This window comes from Centrocercus urophasianus, unplaced genomic scaffold (assembly GCF_019232065.1).
Source record: "Centrocercus urophasianus isolate 14NV4802_14NV808 unplaced genomic scaffold, USGS_Curo_1.0 seq_25, whole genome shotgun sequence".
NCBI lineage: Eukaryota > Metazoa > Chordata > Aves > Galliformes > Phasianidae > Centrocercus > Centrocercus urophasianus.
Genome location: NW_024884811.1, coordinates 13,708,142 through 13,722,355, shown reverse-complemented (window position 1 = coordinate 13,722,355; position 14,214 = coordinate 13,708,142). Strand labels below are relative to the sequence as shown.

Genomic DNA, 14,214 nt, shown 5'->3' with positions numbered 1-14,214 from the left:
TGTTTCTGTTTTTCTTTCTACCTTGGACTCCCAAAAAATTACATAGGGAATGAGGGGAAGATGAGCAATGAGAGGAAAACTACAATCAGCCTTTTCCCCAGGATATTTATCCACCTGTCCTAATGAAAAGTGGTTAATGAAGGCAGAAAAGAGAGGCAGAAGCTCTGCCAGAGGGGGCAACTTAGCAGCAGGAAGAGAGAAGCACTGGAGCTTCTGTGTGCTGAGTCAGTAAGAGGTAGGACAGAAAGCATGGTAGGAGATCACAGCCCCCAGAAACCCTGGCAAATGACAAAGAAACGATGCAGTGAACCACTTTCAGCTGGAACAACCCTTCCTAATGGCGGAAGAAAAAGGAGTCTATGGCTAGTAGCTAGTCTATGGCCTGAAGAACTGCCTGCAAGACTGAGCATTAAAACTCCTCTGCTCTTTGTCCACAGTATTTGCACTGCACACTTCTCCCTCCACCACTAAAGCCTTCTTATGGAAACTGTCTTCCCTACTCCAATGACTTCAGTAGTATTCTTCAACTGTCATCCTCCTCAAAAGCACCCCCCCTACCCACAACAGAAACCCAAGCAAACAAACAAAAACAACCAGCATATCACTGATGTAAGAATGACTAGTGCAGACATCGACGCCAAGTCCATCAAGAAATTGTGAAGACAGATAATTTCTAAGGAAGACAAGTACTGTACATTCTGAACTTAAATTAGCTGTCTCCTCATCTCCTTGTGTTATGAAGTTAGATACTGCATCATAACAAAACAACAACAACAAAAAAAAACCCACTCAATTAAGAACTTTTAATACTTATCTAATTTTTCCTTCACCATTAAGTTAAAAAGAATAGACTTCATCTGTTGAATATTTGGATTTCACCACACATGCATCATACTTCAAAAGCCTCCTGGCTGAAACTTCAGTCAACTTCTGTTTTGTCTTTCCTAGAAACCCAGCTGACACGTTTTTTCAACTGTGCCAAGTCCTTCACCTATTTTTTCTTGTTTGTAACTAGAACCAACAAGTAATCTACTGAACTGATATTTCTCAATATTTCCATTGCAAAGTTTAGTACTTTTGGGCAGTCTGCCTTGCTAAAACCCTAAATAACTTCCAAACTAAAATTAGCAAGATGACCTGCTCAGATCAAGAGAGATTTAAAGTTCATACCAGGTGAACAATCTAACAGCTGTAATAAAGCATCTGATTAGAATATTTATGAAGAATGTAAGTTTATGGGTGGGAAGAAAATTGTCCCAAATACTCAACCTAACCCAAGGAATGTCTTACAGACCTTTCCCATTACTTTGACAACATGTCATAAGCAGAGGGAGAGTCATTGGTTACCACACAGTTCACTTTTGAAAGTATGTTTAATTTTGGATGTTTATTTTTTTTAATGTACATAAAGAAATGACACATGCAGCATAAGATATTCTAAGTATCATCTTGACTATATTTCTGTGTACATACCAGCTTTTTTTCATGCTCTCCAATAGACTTTTTCAGTTATATTTTTATCTCCAAAACAAGTGATCATCATTTTCATGCCTTGACACCCTGTTGATACACTACGTGGAAATGTTCTCAATGTTCTGTGAATTTGGAGCAAAACTTGTACTGGAGGGCTCTGTTTGTTTTGTGGTTGTTTTTATTTTTTAAAATTTAAAAGGAAGGAACAGATGTATTAACTTACACGGAACAAATTAGGACACGGGGATTACATACACAAGAGCAGTTAGGAAGGCTGTGGCAAAGTTAGCAGATATTTTAGTTTTAAGAGATACATTCAATTCAGAGCAATTATTGACAACTGAGATGAGTCCTAACATTCTGTATTATTAGTCCTGTCTTAAATACAGGAAAAAAAATTGCTAAGAACAGAAAAATACCATTCATGCTTTACAATATGGGGTACCAAGTGATGATGTAAAGTCACTATCTAAACTATGCATCAAAAAACTGACACTGAGTACCTCCTTTTCTGGGGACTCCACAACTGTCCATTACCAAAATCAGGCCTTAGATTCAACGGATCTGTGTAACTTAGTGAATTGAGGCATGGGACTAAATGTTTAACACAAAGCTATTTTCTCCTTACTAAAGCATAACACTGAAATGTCAAAAACAACTTTTACAAAACGAGCACAAGATACAAAAGGTTGGTAATGCCTTCTAAGCAGACAGCTAGTATTTGTGATAATCTGACAGCATATTGCCAGTCTTTAAAATGATCACTCAAATGATTACAAATTAAGATATACTAGCTGCGACTTCTCTACTTTTTATTGTAAGTAAAACCCCGATGTTCAAAAATAATGCATACGTAAATCCCAAAACCAGACAAAATCCAGAGGGAAGTATGCAAGTCAGACCGCATATACAGCCAGTGCAAGTAATGGACTTCATTTTTTTCATAACACAAACTCAGTATATTGAGATGGGACAGAGAGAGTCCAAGTGTTGATATCAGAATTAGATTATACCCAAAATTAGTTGACTGTTTTGTAACTACAGTTAATTTAAAACAATAATTTGAAACTAATTTATTAAACTGTCCTTTAAAATATTTGTCTCTGTTACCAACAAGAATGTTTTTTTTTGTTGTTGCTGTTGTAACACAGATCCTGAAAGACTGCACTATGGTAGCCATGGCAAAAACTGGTCTGAAACACTCAAGTCTACTGAAGTCAGTACATAAGACATCTTACGAACCCTTAAGGCAGACACAAAGCAGACGTGCAAGAAGGTATTATGTGTTAATCATGACTGTGCTGGGAATTTACTGAATCAGATTTTAAAACAAGGATGTACTGAGTGTATTTAATCAAATTTTAACTGCAACAAAGCAAAGACGAAATGAAATGGATTCTAGAAATTTACTGAGACAGAATCCTCTAAATTAAAGGACATAATCATATATCATAAAGGAAAATTTAAAATATGAATAACAATGTTGAAGCAAGTTATAAGAAAGGTGTGAGAGTATGTATTATTAAAGTACACCTACCCACCATAGTATCTTTCACTATCTCTCCAGTTCACAAGTTCCAGCTTCCCTTGCAGCAAGCTGTGTAAATAGCAGAGATACTGGATATTTGTACTGCTTCCCTTTCAAACACTTTGCCTTGTTTGGCTTGGCAAAAGAGTAACTATTCTTAAATGCACCATTTCACTGGCTAGTGCAGAGTTCATACACTAATGCACTGCACAGCAGCAGGCAGTATGTTAAGCAGTATCAAGTTTCTAACTAAGGTGCACAAAAGTGCTTCATACATCACTGTACATCTCATCCTTGGCAAGTCTTTCACAGGCCAAAAAAAAAAAAAGGCTTTATCTGCCAGCAACAAAGATGAATTTAGGAAGGTCTTGGAGACATCCTCTCCTCCTTATTTTACTTCAGCATTGCACAGTAATGTAAGATCTTGTGCACATACCACTCCCTTCTTAGCTGTTTCCATACACTGCCAAGTATTTCTAAACTTGGCTGAACCTTCCTCCTCCTCTCCACTGCAAGAGGATATGCTTTCACATATGCTATCTCCTACTAGTAAAGCCCAGCACTACTGCTGCTCCAGCAGCCCCTGAAGGTAACAGGCACTAGCATCTGTACAAAACAGAAGGATGCAGGTGTAAAGCACTTTTAAAATCTGATGGTGTGGAGGCTTGTACTGGAGACAGACTTGAATGCCAACTATGCCTAAAAGAAGGCACAGACCATCACACTCTTCTCTAAGGAGCTGATCAGATTTCAGTGAACTAATTCCAAGCAAAAAGAATTAAGCAATACTTTCACAGCAACAACCAAGCTTTTTGTAGTCAGGTCTCCAGCCACAGAGACACAAGATTTCTCAGGGAAACTCTTTCAAGCCAAATTAATTCCAGCCTACACAATCACCAACTACATACATACTGAGAGAGAGAGAATACAACACAAAATGTCAGCTGCTCTGTTGTATCCTACATTGCTTCTCTTCACATTTAAACCTCTGTCTGCCCCCCAAAAGCATTCACTCACCCATACAATTCACAACTATGTATATCATTCTGAAATCAGTGTTAGCAAGAGTGACTGATCTCATCTGTGTCACTGGTTTTTCCTCTCATAATACTAACAATTTCCAACTCTCCCATTTTTAACATCCAGGAGACTGTGGGGCTTGAGTCTATGTGCTAATAAAAACTATATTTATTATCCGTCAACAAGCAATGCCAAGTAGGAAGCAATGAAAAAAAAATATAAAGGTTAATGCATAGTGAACTTCACCTTCAGATGTCTGTTTTTCATGCGTATAGAAACAACATACATATACATTGGAGCAAAGTCTAAAATAATAATAAAAAGAAAAAAGCCACAGCTATCTTTCTATAAGAATAAATATAAAAATAAAATAGGTAGTTTATTTGTAAGGTGGCCAAAGTATTCAAACAGGAGAGAATAATAATAAGAACCCTAACAGAACTAAGCATAAGGATTTCACGTACTTTTATCTAGGAGTCAGACTGTAACTAAGTGACCTTCTATTAAACATATGACATTTTGTAATGCAGCTTCAATGTGACATACTTAGGTTTTGATTTGATGTACAAACTCAAATACTCCAGAATTGTCAAGATCGCTCGAAAGAACGTTCCAAAATTAGTAAGGTTGTATCTTTTGATTGAGGAAAAACATTGCCTTTGATCAAATACATTATTTATTATATGGAAACTTACAAAATAACATTTTTCAACACTTTTCCCTATACTGTTATTACTAATTTTAATCTAGGCATTGGTATTAACTTATTATCCAGGCAACAGTTTCAATAACATTAGCTAACAGAAGTCAGAAGTTGATCTCGCTAATTATTAAATGTTCACTTGGAAGGGTAGTACATAAGACCACAGCCAAATTTTTGGAGTGCCCTTGTTGTGACGGTTTACATAAGAAAGGATAATAACTTTTAAAGCAGCTTCTTTTGTTGTTGTTTTTCGTTATTAACTGCTATAGCTGCATATTTTGTAAGATATTCCAGTTTTAAGTCATGTTAACACCAGTCTGATTAAAAACAAAACAGACCAGAATACACTCCAACCTAATTCACTTTTTTATCAAGGCTGGTGGAATTGAGGAAGCAGGGTTTGACATCTATTTTTGTTTCACACAGATAATCAAGTTCTTTATACCCTCTTTCTGCCTCACACACTCATACACCTCATTTGACAAAAGCACAGAAAAAAACAAACAAACAAACAAAAAAAACAGTTCCCTCATCCTTTAAAATCCTCATTATGATTTCATCTCAAATGCATGAATCAAAAGTAAAGTGTAATAACACAGGAATTACTGTTCACTGAAAATAGGCATCTTTAAAAAGAAAAGAAAAAAAAAAAACAAAACACAAGAATTCTTCCAACTGGCTTCCTTATTGTCAGCACTGTGTAACTCCAGTTTATCCAGCAGTGTAAATTTTCATATTTCACAAGGCAAGAGGTGAGAATGAGCGCCTCAATGAAAACTATTGCTAAAGAATGTGCAATGCTACTAGGAGACATCAGTCCACACTACTCAAATCTACAACAAACCAAATAACATCAGAATTATTCTGTTGCTGTAGGTGACATTTAATAGGGTAAGTCACTGAACCAAATTTGGGGCCTCCTGCAGATGCTGGTGAACAACACGATGCAAGGAGACGATTACTAATCTTACCAAGCAGACCAATTTCAAATATGTCACTATATTCTGTATGTCAGTATTTTTATTTAATTTCATTTCAGTAATAATGTGCTTCAACAGAAGTGGCTGTATTTATTTTTCTATGTGACATCAGGATTCACTGGCAATTTCACATGAATTTCTTCACGGGTAAACATTTGAAATAATGAATAAATTCAAGGTACTGCAAAGAGGTTCTCCATCATATTCTCCACTGTTGCTGCAAAGTTTTTTCTTTTCTTTTTAAAGTAGCATATCTACAATAAAATGTTGTCAGAAAGCACTGAAGTGCAGTCAAGAAAACTTCCTACCTTAAAGCCATACAAACTACTGATATTTTTCAGTTTAAATCAACAAGTTAAATACAGAGAAATATACATAATGCCTGTGTTCTACAGCATTTACAATTCTTCCCTGACAAATTTGTATATACATAGAGAACTGTATTCTTGGCCCACTCCAAAAGTAACAGATCCAAAAACAGCACATCCATGAACATGAAAATGCTTACAATGAGAAGTAATACTTTTTCCACGCATATCAGCATTCTCACAAGAACAGAACATTCAGGCTGTACTTATTAAGCCACAGACACATGTATACCTACCCTGCATTGTTACTGACTGCTGTAATACCCTTTACTCCAGTCTTCAGTAAACCCCCAATGAGATTTTCAGGAATCCCACACAGTCCAAAACCTATGCCAAATGAAAGAAAATTGAAAACGAAGCAAGTGTTTGAAAAAACAGCTTAAACTGAAGTGAGAATGTGTGCTGGTGGATTAAAAACTATCTTCTGAACATAAAAAAATCACATTAGCTGATTAAAAAAAAAAAAAAGAATACTTCTGGAAAGAGCTGCACCCCAGTACTGAAATCTCCCAGTCAACTAGATGCTTCCAGTCTGGATGAAAGCAGTTTACCATCAGATGTCTGCTCATTTGCAAGTGGCCTTTGAAGCAGAGCTCCAAGATCGCGTCTCTCCTGATGCAGGTCTTAACTGCTCACTGTGCCTTTACACTCATTAGCCCTCCTATTTCTGCGCAACTAACCTTCAAATCCTCACTGCACAGAACAGTTTCAAACAGAAGGAGCAAAGATTTCTCCCATGCAGTGTAACCTATAATTAGGTGATAAAAATCTGGGAACCTTAACTAAGTTCCTGTAAACTGGAAGCAAGATAATCCAGATCTCCACCCAGGCTGAGGTACCTTATACCCCGACTCATTATGCAAAAACCTCATACACCTAAAATGAAAGACAATGGTACATTTGGTATGTCCTAGGCCAGGCTCTGATGCTATGATTATTAGCATTTTGTTTGCAACTGGATCTCAGATTTTCATTTATTCCCATAAACAGCAACAAAAAAAAGCCCCAAATCCTCTTCCTATTTGTAATTCTGCATTACTACAATGATGTTTCCCATGTTTTAAACATTATGTTCATTACTCTTCCCCAGTACTAAAAATCAGTTACATCAAGCTAAATAAAGAGATAGTCTTTGGGTAGCTTAAACAAGAAATTGTGAAAATTCAAAAGCTCTAGTCACATTGAAAGCTGATGTGACACAATTCCTTAACTCTTCTGGAAAAATCACACATTCAGAATAATGTAGATAAGTAGTGCTTTCACTTCCCACAGCCATAAACAGCTTAGGTGATTTGTTCAAGGTCACAGAGAGCCAGTGAAAAGGCAGGTACAGATAGAGAACACTACCATAATCATAGCCTAATCAAAATTCATTTCTTCTGTTTGAAATAATAATGCTAATCCAAAAGACTGAGTTTACTTTCAGTGTTCAAACTGACCCAATTAAAGTCTAATGCTTTATTACCGACAAAAAAAATTTAAGGTTTTTCTTTTCCCTCACCTAAGAAATGGGGATATGCTTACTGATAAGGTCTGCCCCTCGATTAGCAGAGTTGAAAATTATTTGTTTAAAGTACCCAAACAAGTATACACATTATCAAATTAGTTAACATTAGAAGAATCAAAACAAATGTATCTCATCTATAGAATAAGAGCTTGTGCTCATAAAGAATTGAAGTATTTACCACCAACAAGTATAGTTGCCCCATTGGGTATATCTTTTACAGCTTCAACAGGATCAGTATAAAATTTGGTGTTGCGATGACAGCTGGTAGAAAAATAGCATCCAAAAGCCTGGAACAATAGTAAAAGAAGTGAATGAATAAAAAGAAATACATACCAGTTCTGTAATTATAACCATGCCCCTGGCTAACTAATCCTGCATCAAGTGGACAATATTCAAAGAGATTTAAAATTCTGGAATTTTATCCACAACTGCTGAAAAAGTTTTACTTACTGTAAGCACATTCACAAATTACAGAATCACAGGGGTTGAAAGCGACCTCAAGAGGTTATTGAGTCCAACTCCTGGCTAAACCAGGCTCCTTACAATAGGTCACACAGGTAGGCATCCAAATGGGTCTTGAAAATTACCATAAAAGAAGACTCCACGACCTCCCTGGCAACCCATTCCAGTGTTTCGTTGCCCTTACCATAAAGACATTCTTCAGCACGTCAGTATGGAACTTCCAGTGGAGAAGTTTTAGGCTATTACTCCGTGTTCCATCTTTATGCTCCTACACATGAGTTACAGCCACCAAAAGACTGCTCTCATTCATATATTACTACTGTAGATTCAAAGGTACACAACTCACTGAGTATAGGAGACACACAAGTAGAGAGCCAACATCAGTACAAATTCAGAACAGAGAGGCCAAAGAACAACTACAGAGCAGAACAGCACTGTAGTAACCAGATGTCCTTTGATGACATGATCCTTCCCCAGCCTCCTAATGCAGTCTCAAGTTGTCTTAGTGATAGAGAACAACCTAGAATCATGGAGACTGATACAAATACATGAAAAAGGGAGGGTACATGTGAAATGTGTACTTTGTGGCACAGCTGCTATACCAAAATCATCACAATTTCTCTATTGTATTCTTAGATTGCAGTGATCCTAAATCCTTTCGTTCTCTTTTCTTTTTTTTTTTCTTTTATTATTTTCCACTATTATCATCATGGATAAATACTGCACAGAGCCAGTGCTTCAGTTGCAATTGATTAAGTCACCACAATCTCAAAAAATTGAGAGTATATGGAAATTAGTATACTAGCTATTGGTGTTTCCTCTCCTACTTTTACAGTGTAAGTGGGAAAACTTAGAGAAAGAAGAATGAGCAAGTAAATAACAAACAAGTTAATCTACACACAATTTAAAACACAATTTAAGGCATAATTCTTCTCTACAGAGTTGTCTTAAGATTCATTTACAACCAGGGTAGTAATTTTTGGCTCAGTTTCAAGATTACACAAACTGCTTCCCTCATAAAATTAAGGCTAGAAGGGTTTAGACTGCATATTAAGAAAAGCCTTCTGAACGAATGCTTATTTCCTTCCCATTGGGAACATTAATAGTCACCCACTTTGATGAACTCAGAAAAATATTTCTAAGTGGGAACTGTAGTACTGAGAAAGAGACTATTCTCTGCTGTACCACAGCTATTTCTTTCAGAAATATTTTTTCAGAACTGCAGTCAGACTGCAAAGCACACACCTCCTGGCCCCATTTGGCAAGAGCATGACAAAAGAAGCAGGGCTAGCAGCACCAGGTATTTCAGTACAACAAGTCTGCAGGCAGGCACAGAATGGCAGATGAACAGAGCAAGTGGGCTGAAGGGAGGCTGGGTACTGCTGCATAACCATGCTCAACTCATATGGATAAGAACGTTCTTAAGCAACCACGTGGTAAATGTTCATAACAGCAGAGAACAAAGGAACAGCACATGTATCCAGCATGCTAACAGGCTGTGGGTCTCCAGTGAGAATTCCCACGCTACTACACTAAGTATGTTTTTCTCAGCCCCTTCCTCATTCTCTGTACCATTGGCAACAGTCTGTGACTGCACTGGAGGAAGAAGCTGAAGCCTCTGTACAGGGCTGCAACTCTGGCAGCCCAGGTTCCCAAGATGCATAGTAGAGTTCTGGTTTAACTCAGCAGGCAGGGCACTATCCTTTGCAGTGGGATGGTGGAGAGATGGTGGTAAGCAAAGTAAAACCAGTGGGTTGAGACAGATAGTTTAATAGATCAGGAAGTAGGGGAGGGAGGAATAATAAAAAAGAATACCTAAGGTGAGTGATGCACAACACAGGTGTTCACCAATGCTTAGCCAGTCTCTGAGCATCAGAAGCTCCCAGCCAACCCCCCAGCTCTATTGTTCAGCATAACACCACACAAAGTGGCACATCACTTCTGCCAGTTTGGGTCAGCTGTCCTGGTTCTGTCCCCTCCCAGCCCCTGGCTGACAGGGCAGCATGATAAGCTGAAACATCTTTGGCTCTGTAAAAGCACCACTCAAAAAGTACTAACACATAGCGTGAGAATACAGTTGATCACACCCCAAAGTCCAACACAGCCATGTCAGCCAGACACTATGGAAAACTCTACCCAAGCCAAAATGAGGACAACTGGGAATAGAGGAGTCAACCAGAATGGTCAACTGGACTGGAAAGAAGCTTTGCAGAAAACAGCAAGACAGGCAGAAAGAAAAAGGCAAAATTCACAGAAAAGCAGAAGTATAATTTAGCATAATGAAGACTAAAATGATGATCATTTGCTTATGAAGACATGATGTGAGGCAACTACGAGCACTCGAAAGCAAACAAATTTGTTTTTCCGTTCAGTTTTTCAACTGAAGCACTAAGAAAAGCCATGAGTACAGCCTCCTGGGGAAGAAATTAATTAGCTCTGGCTCCACATAGGCTGGAAAGCACCAGAGCGGCGAGGTTTGGCGCAACCTTCTTCGCGGACAGCGGGGCGAGCCGCTAGGCAGCGCAGGGCCGCGGTCCGACACCTGCGCCTGGCAGCGCGTGCGGAGTGCCGCCCGGGCAGGGAGCGCCGGTACGCAAAGCCTCGTCCTGCGGCCGGATAGCAAGAGAACCGAACCCGCAGCCCGGCCCACGGTCACCGCCCCGCATCTCGCTACCAGTGCTGCTGCCCGTCCGGCTCCCTAGGGCCGGAAGCGTCCTATTAATGGCGAAAATATATATAATTAAAAACCAGTGAAAAGCATCCCTTCGCTAACGCGCACGGGCGAGACCGCCCCTGGAGGCGTTGGCGGCAGGGCGGTCCCCGGCCTCTCGCCTCGCCGCGGGGATCCCGCCAAGGTCACGGCAGCCCCGCCGCGGGACGAGACCGCTTCGTCGCGCTTTACCTCGGCGCCCCGTGCCCGCGCGGCGGGAAGGAGGATGCGGCGGCCGAGAGGCGACAGCAGGAATTTGTACGCCGCCATCTTCGGATGCGCGACTCCCAGAGAAGGAACGGAGGGGCTGCGGGCAGAGGCGAGCAGGAGGTGGCGGCCGTCCAGCGGCAGGCGGAAGATCCAAGCACGCTGAGGACTGCGGCTCGGGGTCACGTGTGCCGAAGGAGGGCGAGGGGCTCGGCACCGACGCCCACTGACGTCGGCTGCGCCCGAGGCGGGGCTGGCGGAGGGGCGGTGGCGCGGCGGGGGGCCGAGGCCTGCGGGAGCCGGCGGCGGGCGACCGGACGCGGCGAGCGATCCTATCGGCGGCGAGTGCCCGCTCGGGCGGCCGGGGCAGCCCCCGGAATTGGGGCGTCCCCTAGGGCTTGGCCCTCGGCGGCAGCGAGCAGCGTCACGGCCCTGCCCAGTGTCCCCGAGCCCGCGCCCCGCACGCAGAAGAAAGAACACGGCTAGCAGTTCGGCTCTTAAAAACGCTCTGACTGATGGCAAACGTGCATCGACCGACGTGGAGTACTAATTAACGTTACAGATCATCAGTGGTGATGTGTGTGTTCTCTGCTTTGCTGGTGGCGCCCTACTGAACAGCAAGACAACTCGCTCCGACAAATGTATCCTTGTTAAGTTTTCTTTCAGGATTTCAGATGTGTGCTAAGTTTATTCGCAGATCCGTCTTTCTTGCACATCCAGAGAAGATCTAACCGCCTAACATTCTGTCCTGTCAACTCCTGATCAACAATTGAAACCACGAGCATTAAACTTAGAGATGTGGGCTTTCAATGGTTAAGTTCCAGACTCAGAGCCCTCAAGGTTAGCCAGTCCCAGGCAGCACGTGGGCTCTCCCAGGCAGCTAGATGGTGCCTTTGGGTGGAAAATGTTACTGGAATAGATGTATACTTGTTTAAGCAGTCACATGATGTGAACGTTTTAGTGCCAGCACTCCTGTATCTGCTGGCAGGAAAATTCAAGGCATGCCTTCACCATTATTTACACCTTCTATAAATAGCCCTAAGTGAACAGTTCATATAATAAGCTGTCAAATGGAACAAAGATTCACAGGAAAATGCAAGAAGCACTATAAATGCAGGAAAAGAGAAAACCCCCCAGAGTAGACATTGCATTAAGTTACATTCCCTGCATTGCTGTTCTCATCTGCAGCACAACTAACCAGCCTTGCTGTATTCAGCTTTTGTCAGGTTAATTTACAACAAAGAAGCCGAGCTCCTGAGAATGCTTCTGGTCTCCCTCAGAATTGTTTGTGCACATCCATCTCATTTGGTCAGTCTGGTCCCTCCTTGCAGCAATGCCAATACAGCTACAATTCAGCTAACACACGAACCTCACAGGCAGCAGTGAAGTATCCCTGTTTGGCTCTATGTCAGTAATGTTGGCAAACAGGCAAACTGTTTTATTTGTCTGTACATAAGGAAAAACCAGAACTGAGATGAACAACTTCATTTCTAAACAAATTTTGTAACATTTACTTATAGCTGACCTAGATAATAAGAAAAAATTGCAAGATCCTGTGCAGTACTAAGATTCTCTCAGAGCATTTACAGGACATATATTTACCTAGAGGAAGACAGAAGGGCTACCACTTGCATGAATGACTGAACACCTCAGTTAACCACGTGAACATAAATGTTCAAGTTATTCCCAAAGTTCAAGTGAAAGGAAGTTACTACAAAGAAAAAACGTTCTTAGCAAAGAAAAATGGGTATTTTCAGATTTAGTGAAAACTAACATTAAAAATCAGCATGGAGTTGGCAAATGAAAGTTCATACATAATGTAAATACCAAGGGCAAAATTCAACTGGAAAACAAAAAAGCCACATTCTAGTGATTTACAAAAATTAAAGCAAGTGTCAGAATCACAGCATCAAGATTTCTGAAGAAAAAATTATTGATCAGTTTGAGGAGTCCTGGCAACTGACTTTGGTAACAATTTCTCTTGAGCCTAGGATATAAAAATGGACATTAGAGTATGAAGGGATCCTGAAGCTACATAATGAAAAAGAATCAACAGCTGTTTCGCAAGAGCAGTAATTTATCCCTGAATAACTTCTACAGCAGCCCATGGAAAGCTAATAAATATTTTTATTAAATTGAGAAACTTAGTAGAACCCCACCTAAATGGGAAAACAAACAAACAAACAAAAAAAACCCCATGATCTGTTGGCTTTGTTTGTTTCATACTACTCCATTTACTCCATTTTCTATTATAACACTCATAGTTTAGGCAAGATGCCATACTTTCTGATACAGAACAGTAGAGTGTCTACATCATGCATCATGTCATAGGATCACAGAATATCTCAATTTGGAAGGGACTCACAAAGATCGAGTCCATCTCCCAACCCCACACAAGACCATCCAAAATCCAAACCCTATGACTAGCAGCACTATCCAAATGCTCCTTGAACTACAGCAGCCTGGGGCCATGAGCACTGCCTAGGGGAGTCTGTTCCAGTGGCCAAACACACTGTGGCGAAGAATATTTTCTCAATCCCCGACCGGACCCTCCTCTGACACAGCTCCATGCTACAATGTTGGGTAGTCTTAAAAACAGAAAACTTCAAACTTTCTGACTACTGTAGATACTAGACTCCATTCAAAACCAGGGTATTTATAAAGTTATACAATAGTTCGATTAGGAAATTTTTAATTTAAAAAAAAAGATCACAAAAGTAATTTATTCAACATGATCCTTGGCACCTCTATTCATGTTATAATAACACATATTTAGTAACTGTTATCCATACTGTCTGAATTAGTTAAGTGTAATAACCTTCAGCTGTGACAGATAGCATACCTACTAGCTCTGGAAAAGAGAAAAGTGATTTATCTTTCCTTTACTGGAGGAATGAGAAGGAAGAAAAAAAAAAAGCCCATTCAGCAGATATTTGCAGACATCATCTGTGGAGGTGATGTACGTTAGTAAATTGGAAGCTGGTTCAAATTCTAATTCAGTAAATGTTACTAATCTCTTACTTTTTGTCAGGATTTCTTTTGCAAGAATGAGGTTATTTTACAATCTACCCTTGTTGAAGATTAAAGATAAAAATAACACAAGGGGCTGCAGAAACAAACTGGAAACAGGAATCCTGAGCATCTGTCACACTGCATGTCAGTTCATGTTGGTTAGCACTGCTGTAACAGGCTTTTCTAGATTCTGCAATGTAACATTACACGGGTATGTTCAAACAAACCTCATCAGCAAACACAA

At 40.2% G+C, this 14,214-nt stretch overlaps 1 protein-coding gene across 1 annotated transcript in view; it reads right to left on the bottom strand.

Moving 5' to 3' along the window:
* The window catches only part of OXCT1 (3-oxoacid CoA-transferase 1), an 86,197-nt gene extending 75,071 nt beyond the window's left edge, over window positions 1-11,126 (bottom strand). The window contains exons 1-3 of the mRNA XM_042825698.1: window positions 10,944-11,126; window positions 7,758-7,866; window positions 6,309-6,399 (exon numbers count right to left, since the gene is read on the bottom strand). Of these exons, the coding sequence (XP_042681632.1) occupies window positions 6,309-6,399; window positions 7,758-7,866; window positions 10,944-11,021 (278 nt within the window). The 5' untranslated portion in view covers window positions 11,022-11,126. The remainder of the gene's footprint in view (window positions 1-6,308; window positions 6,400-7,757; window positions 7,867-10,943) is intronic.
* Window positions 11,127-14,214: the final 3,088 nt, after the last annotated feature.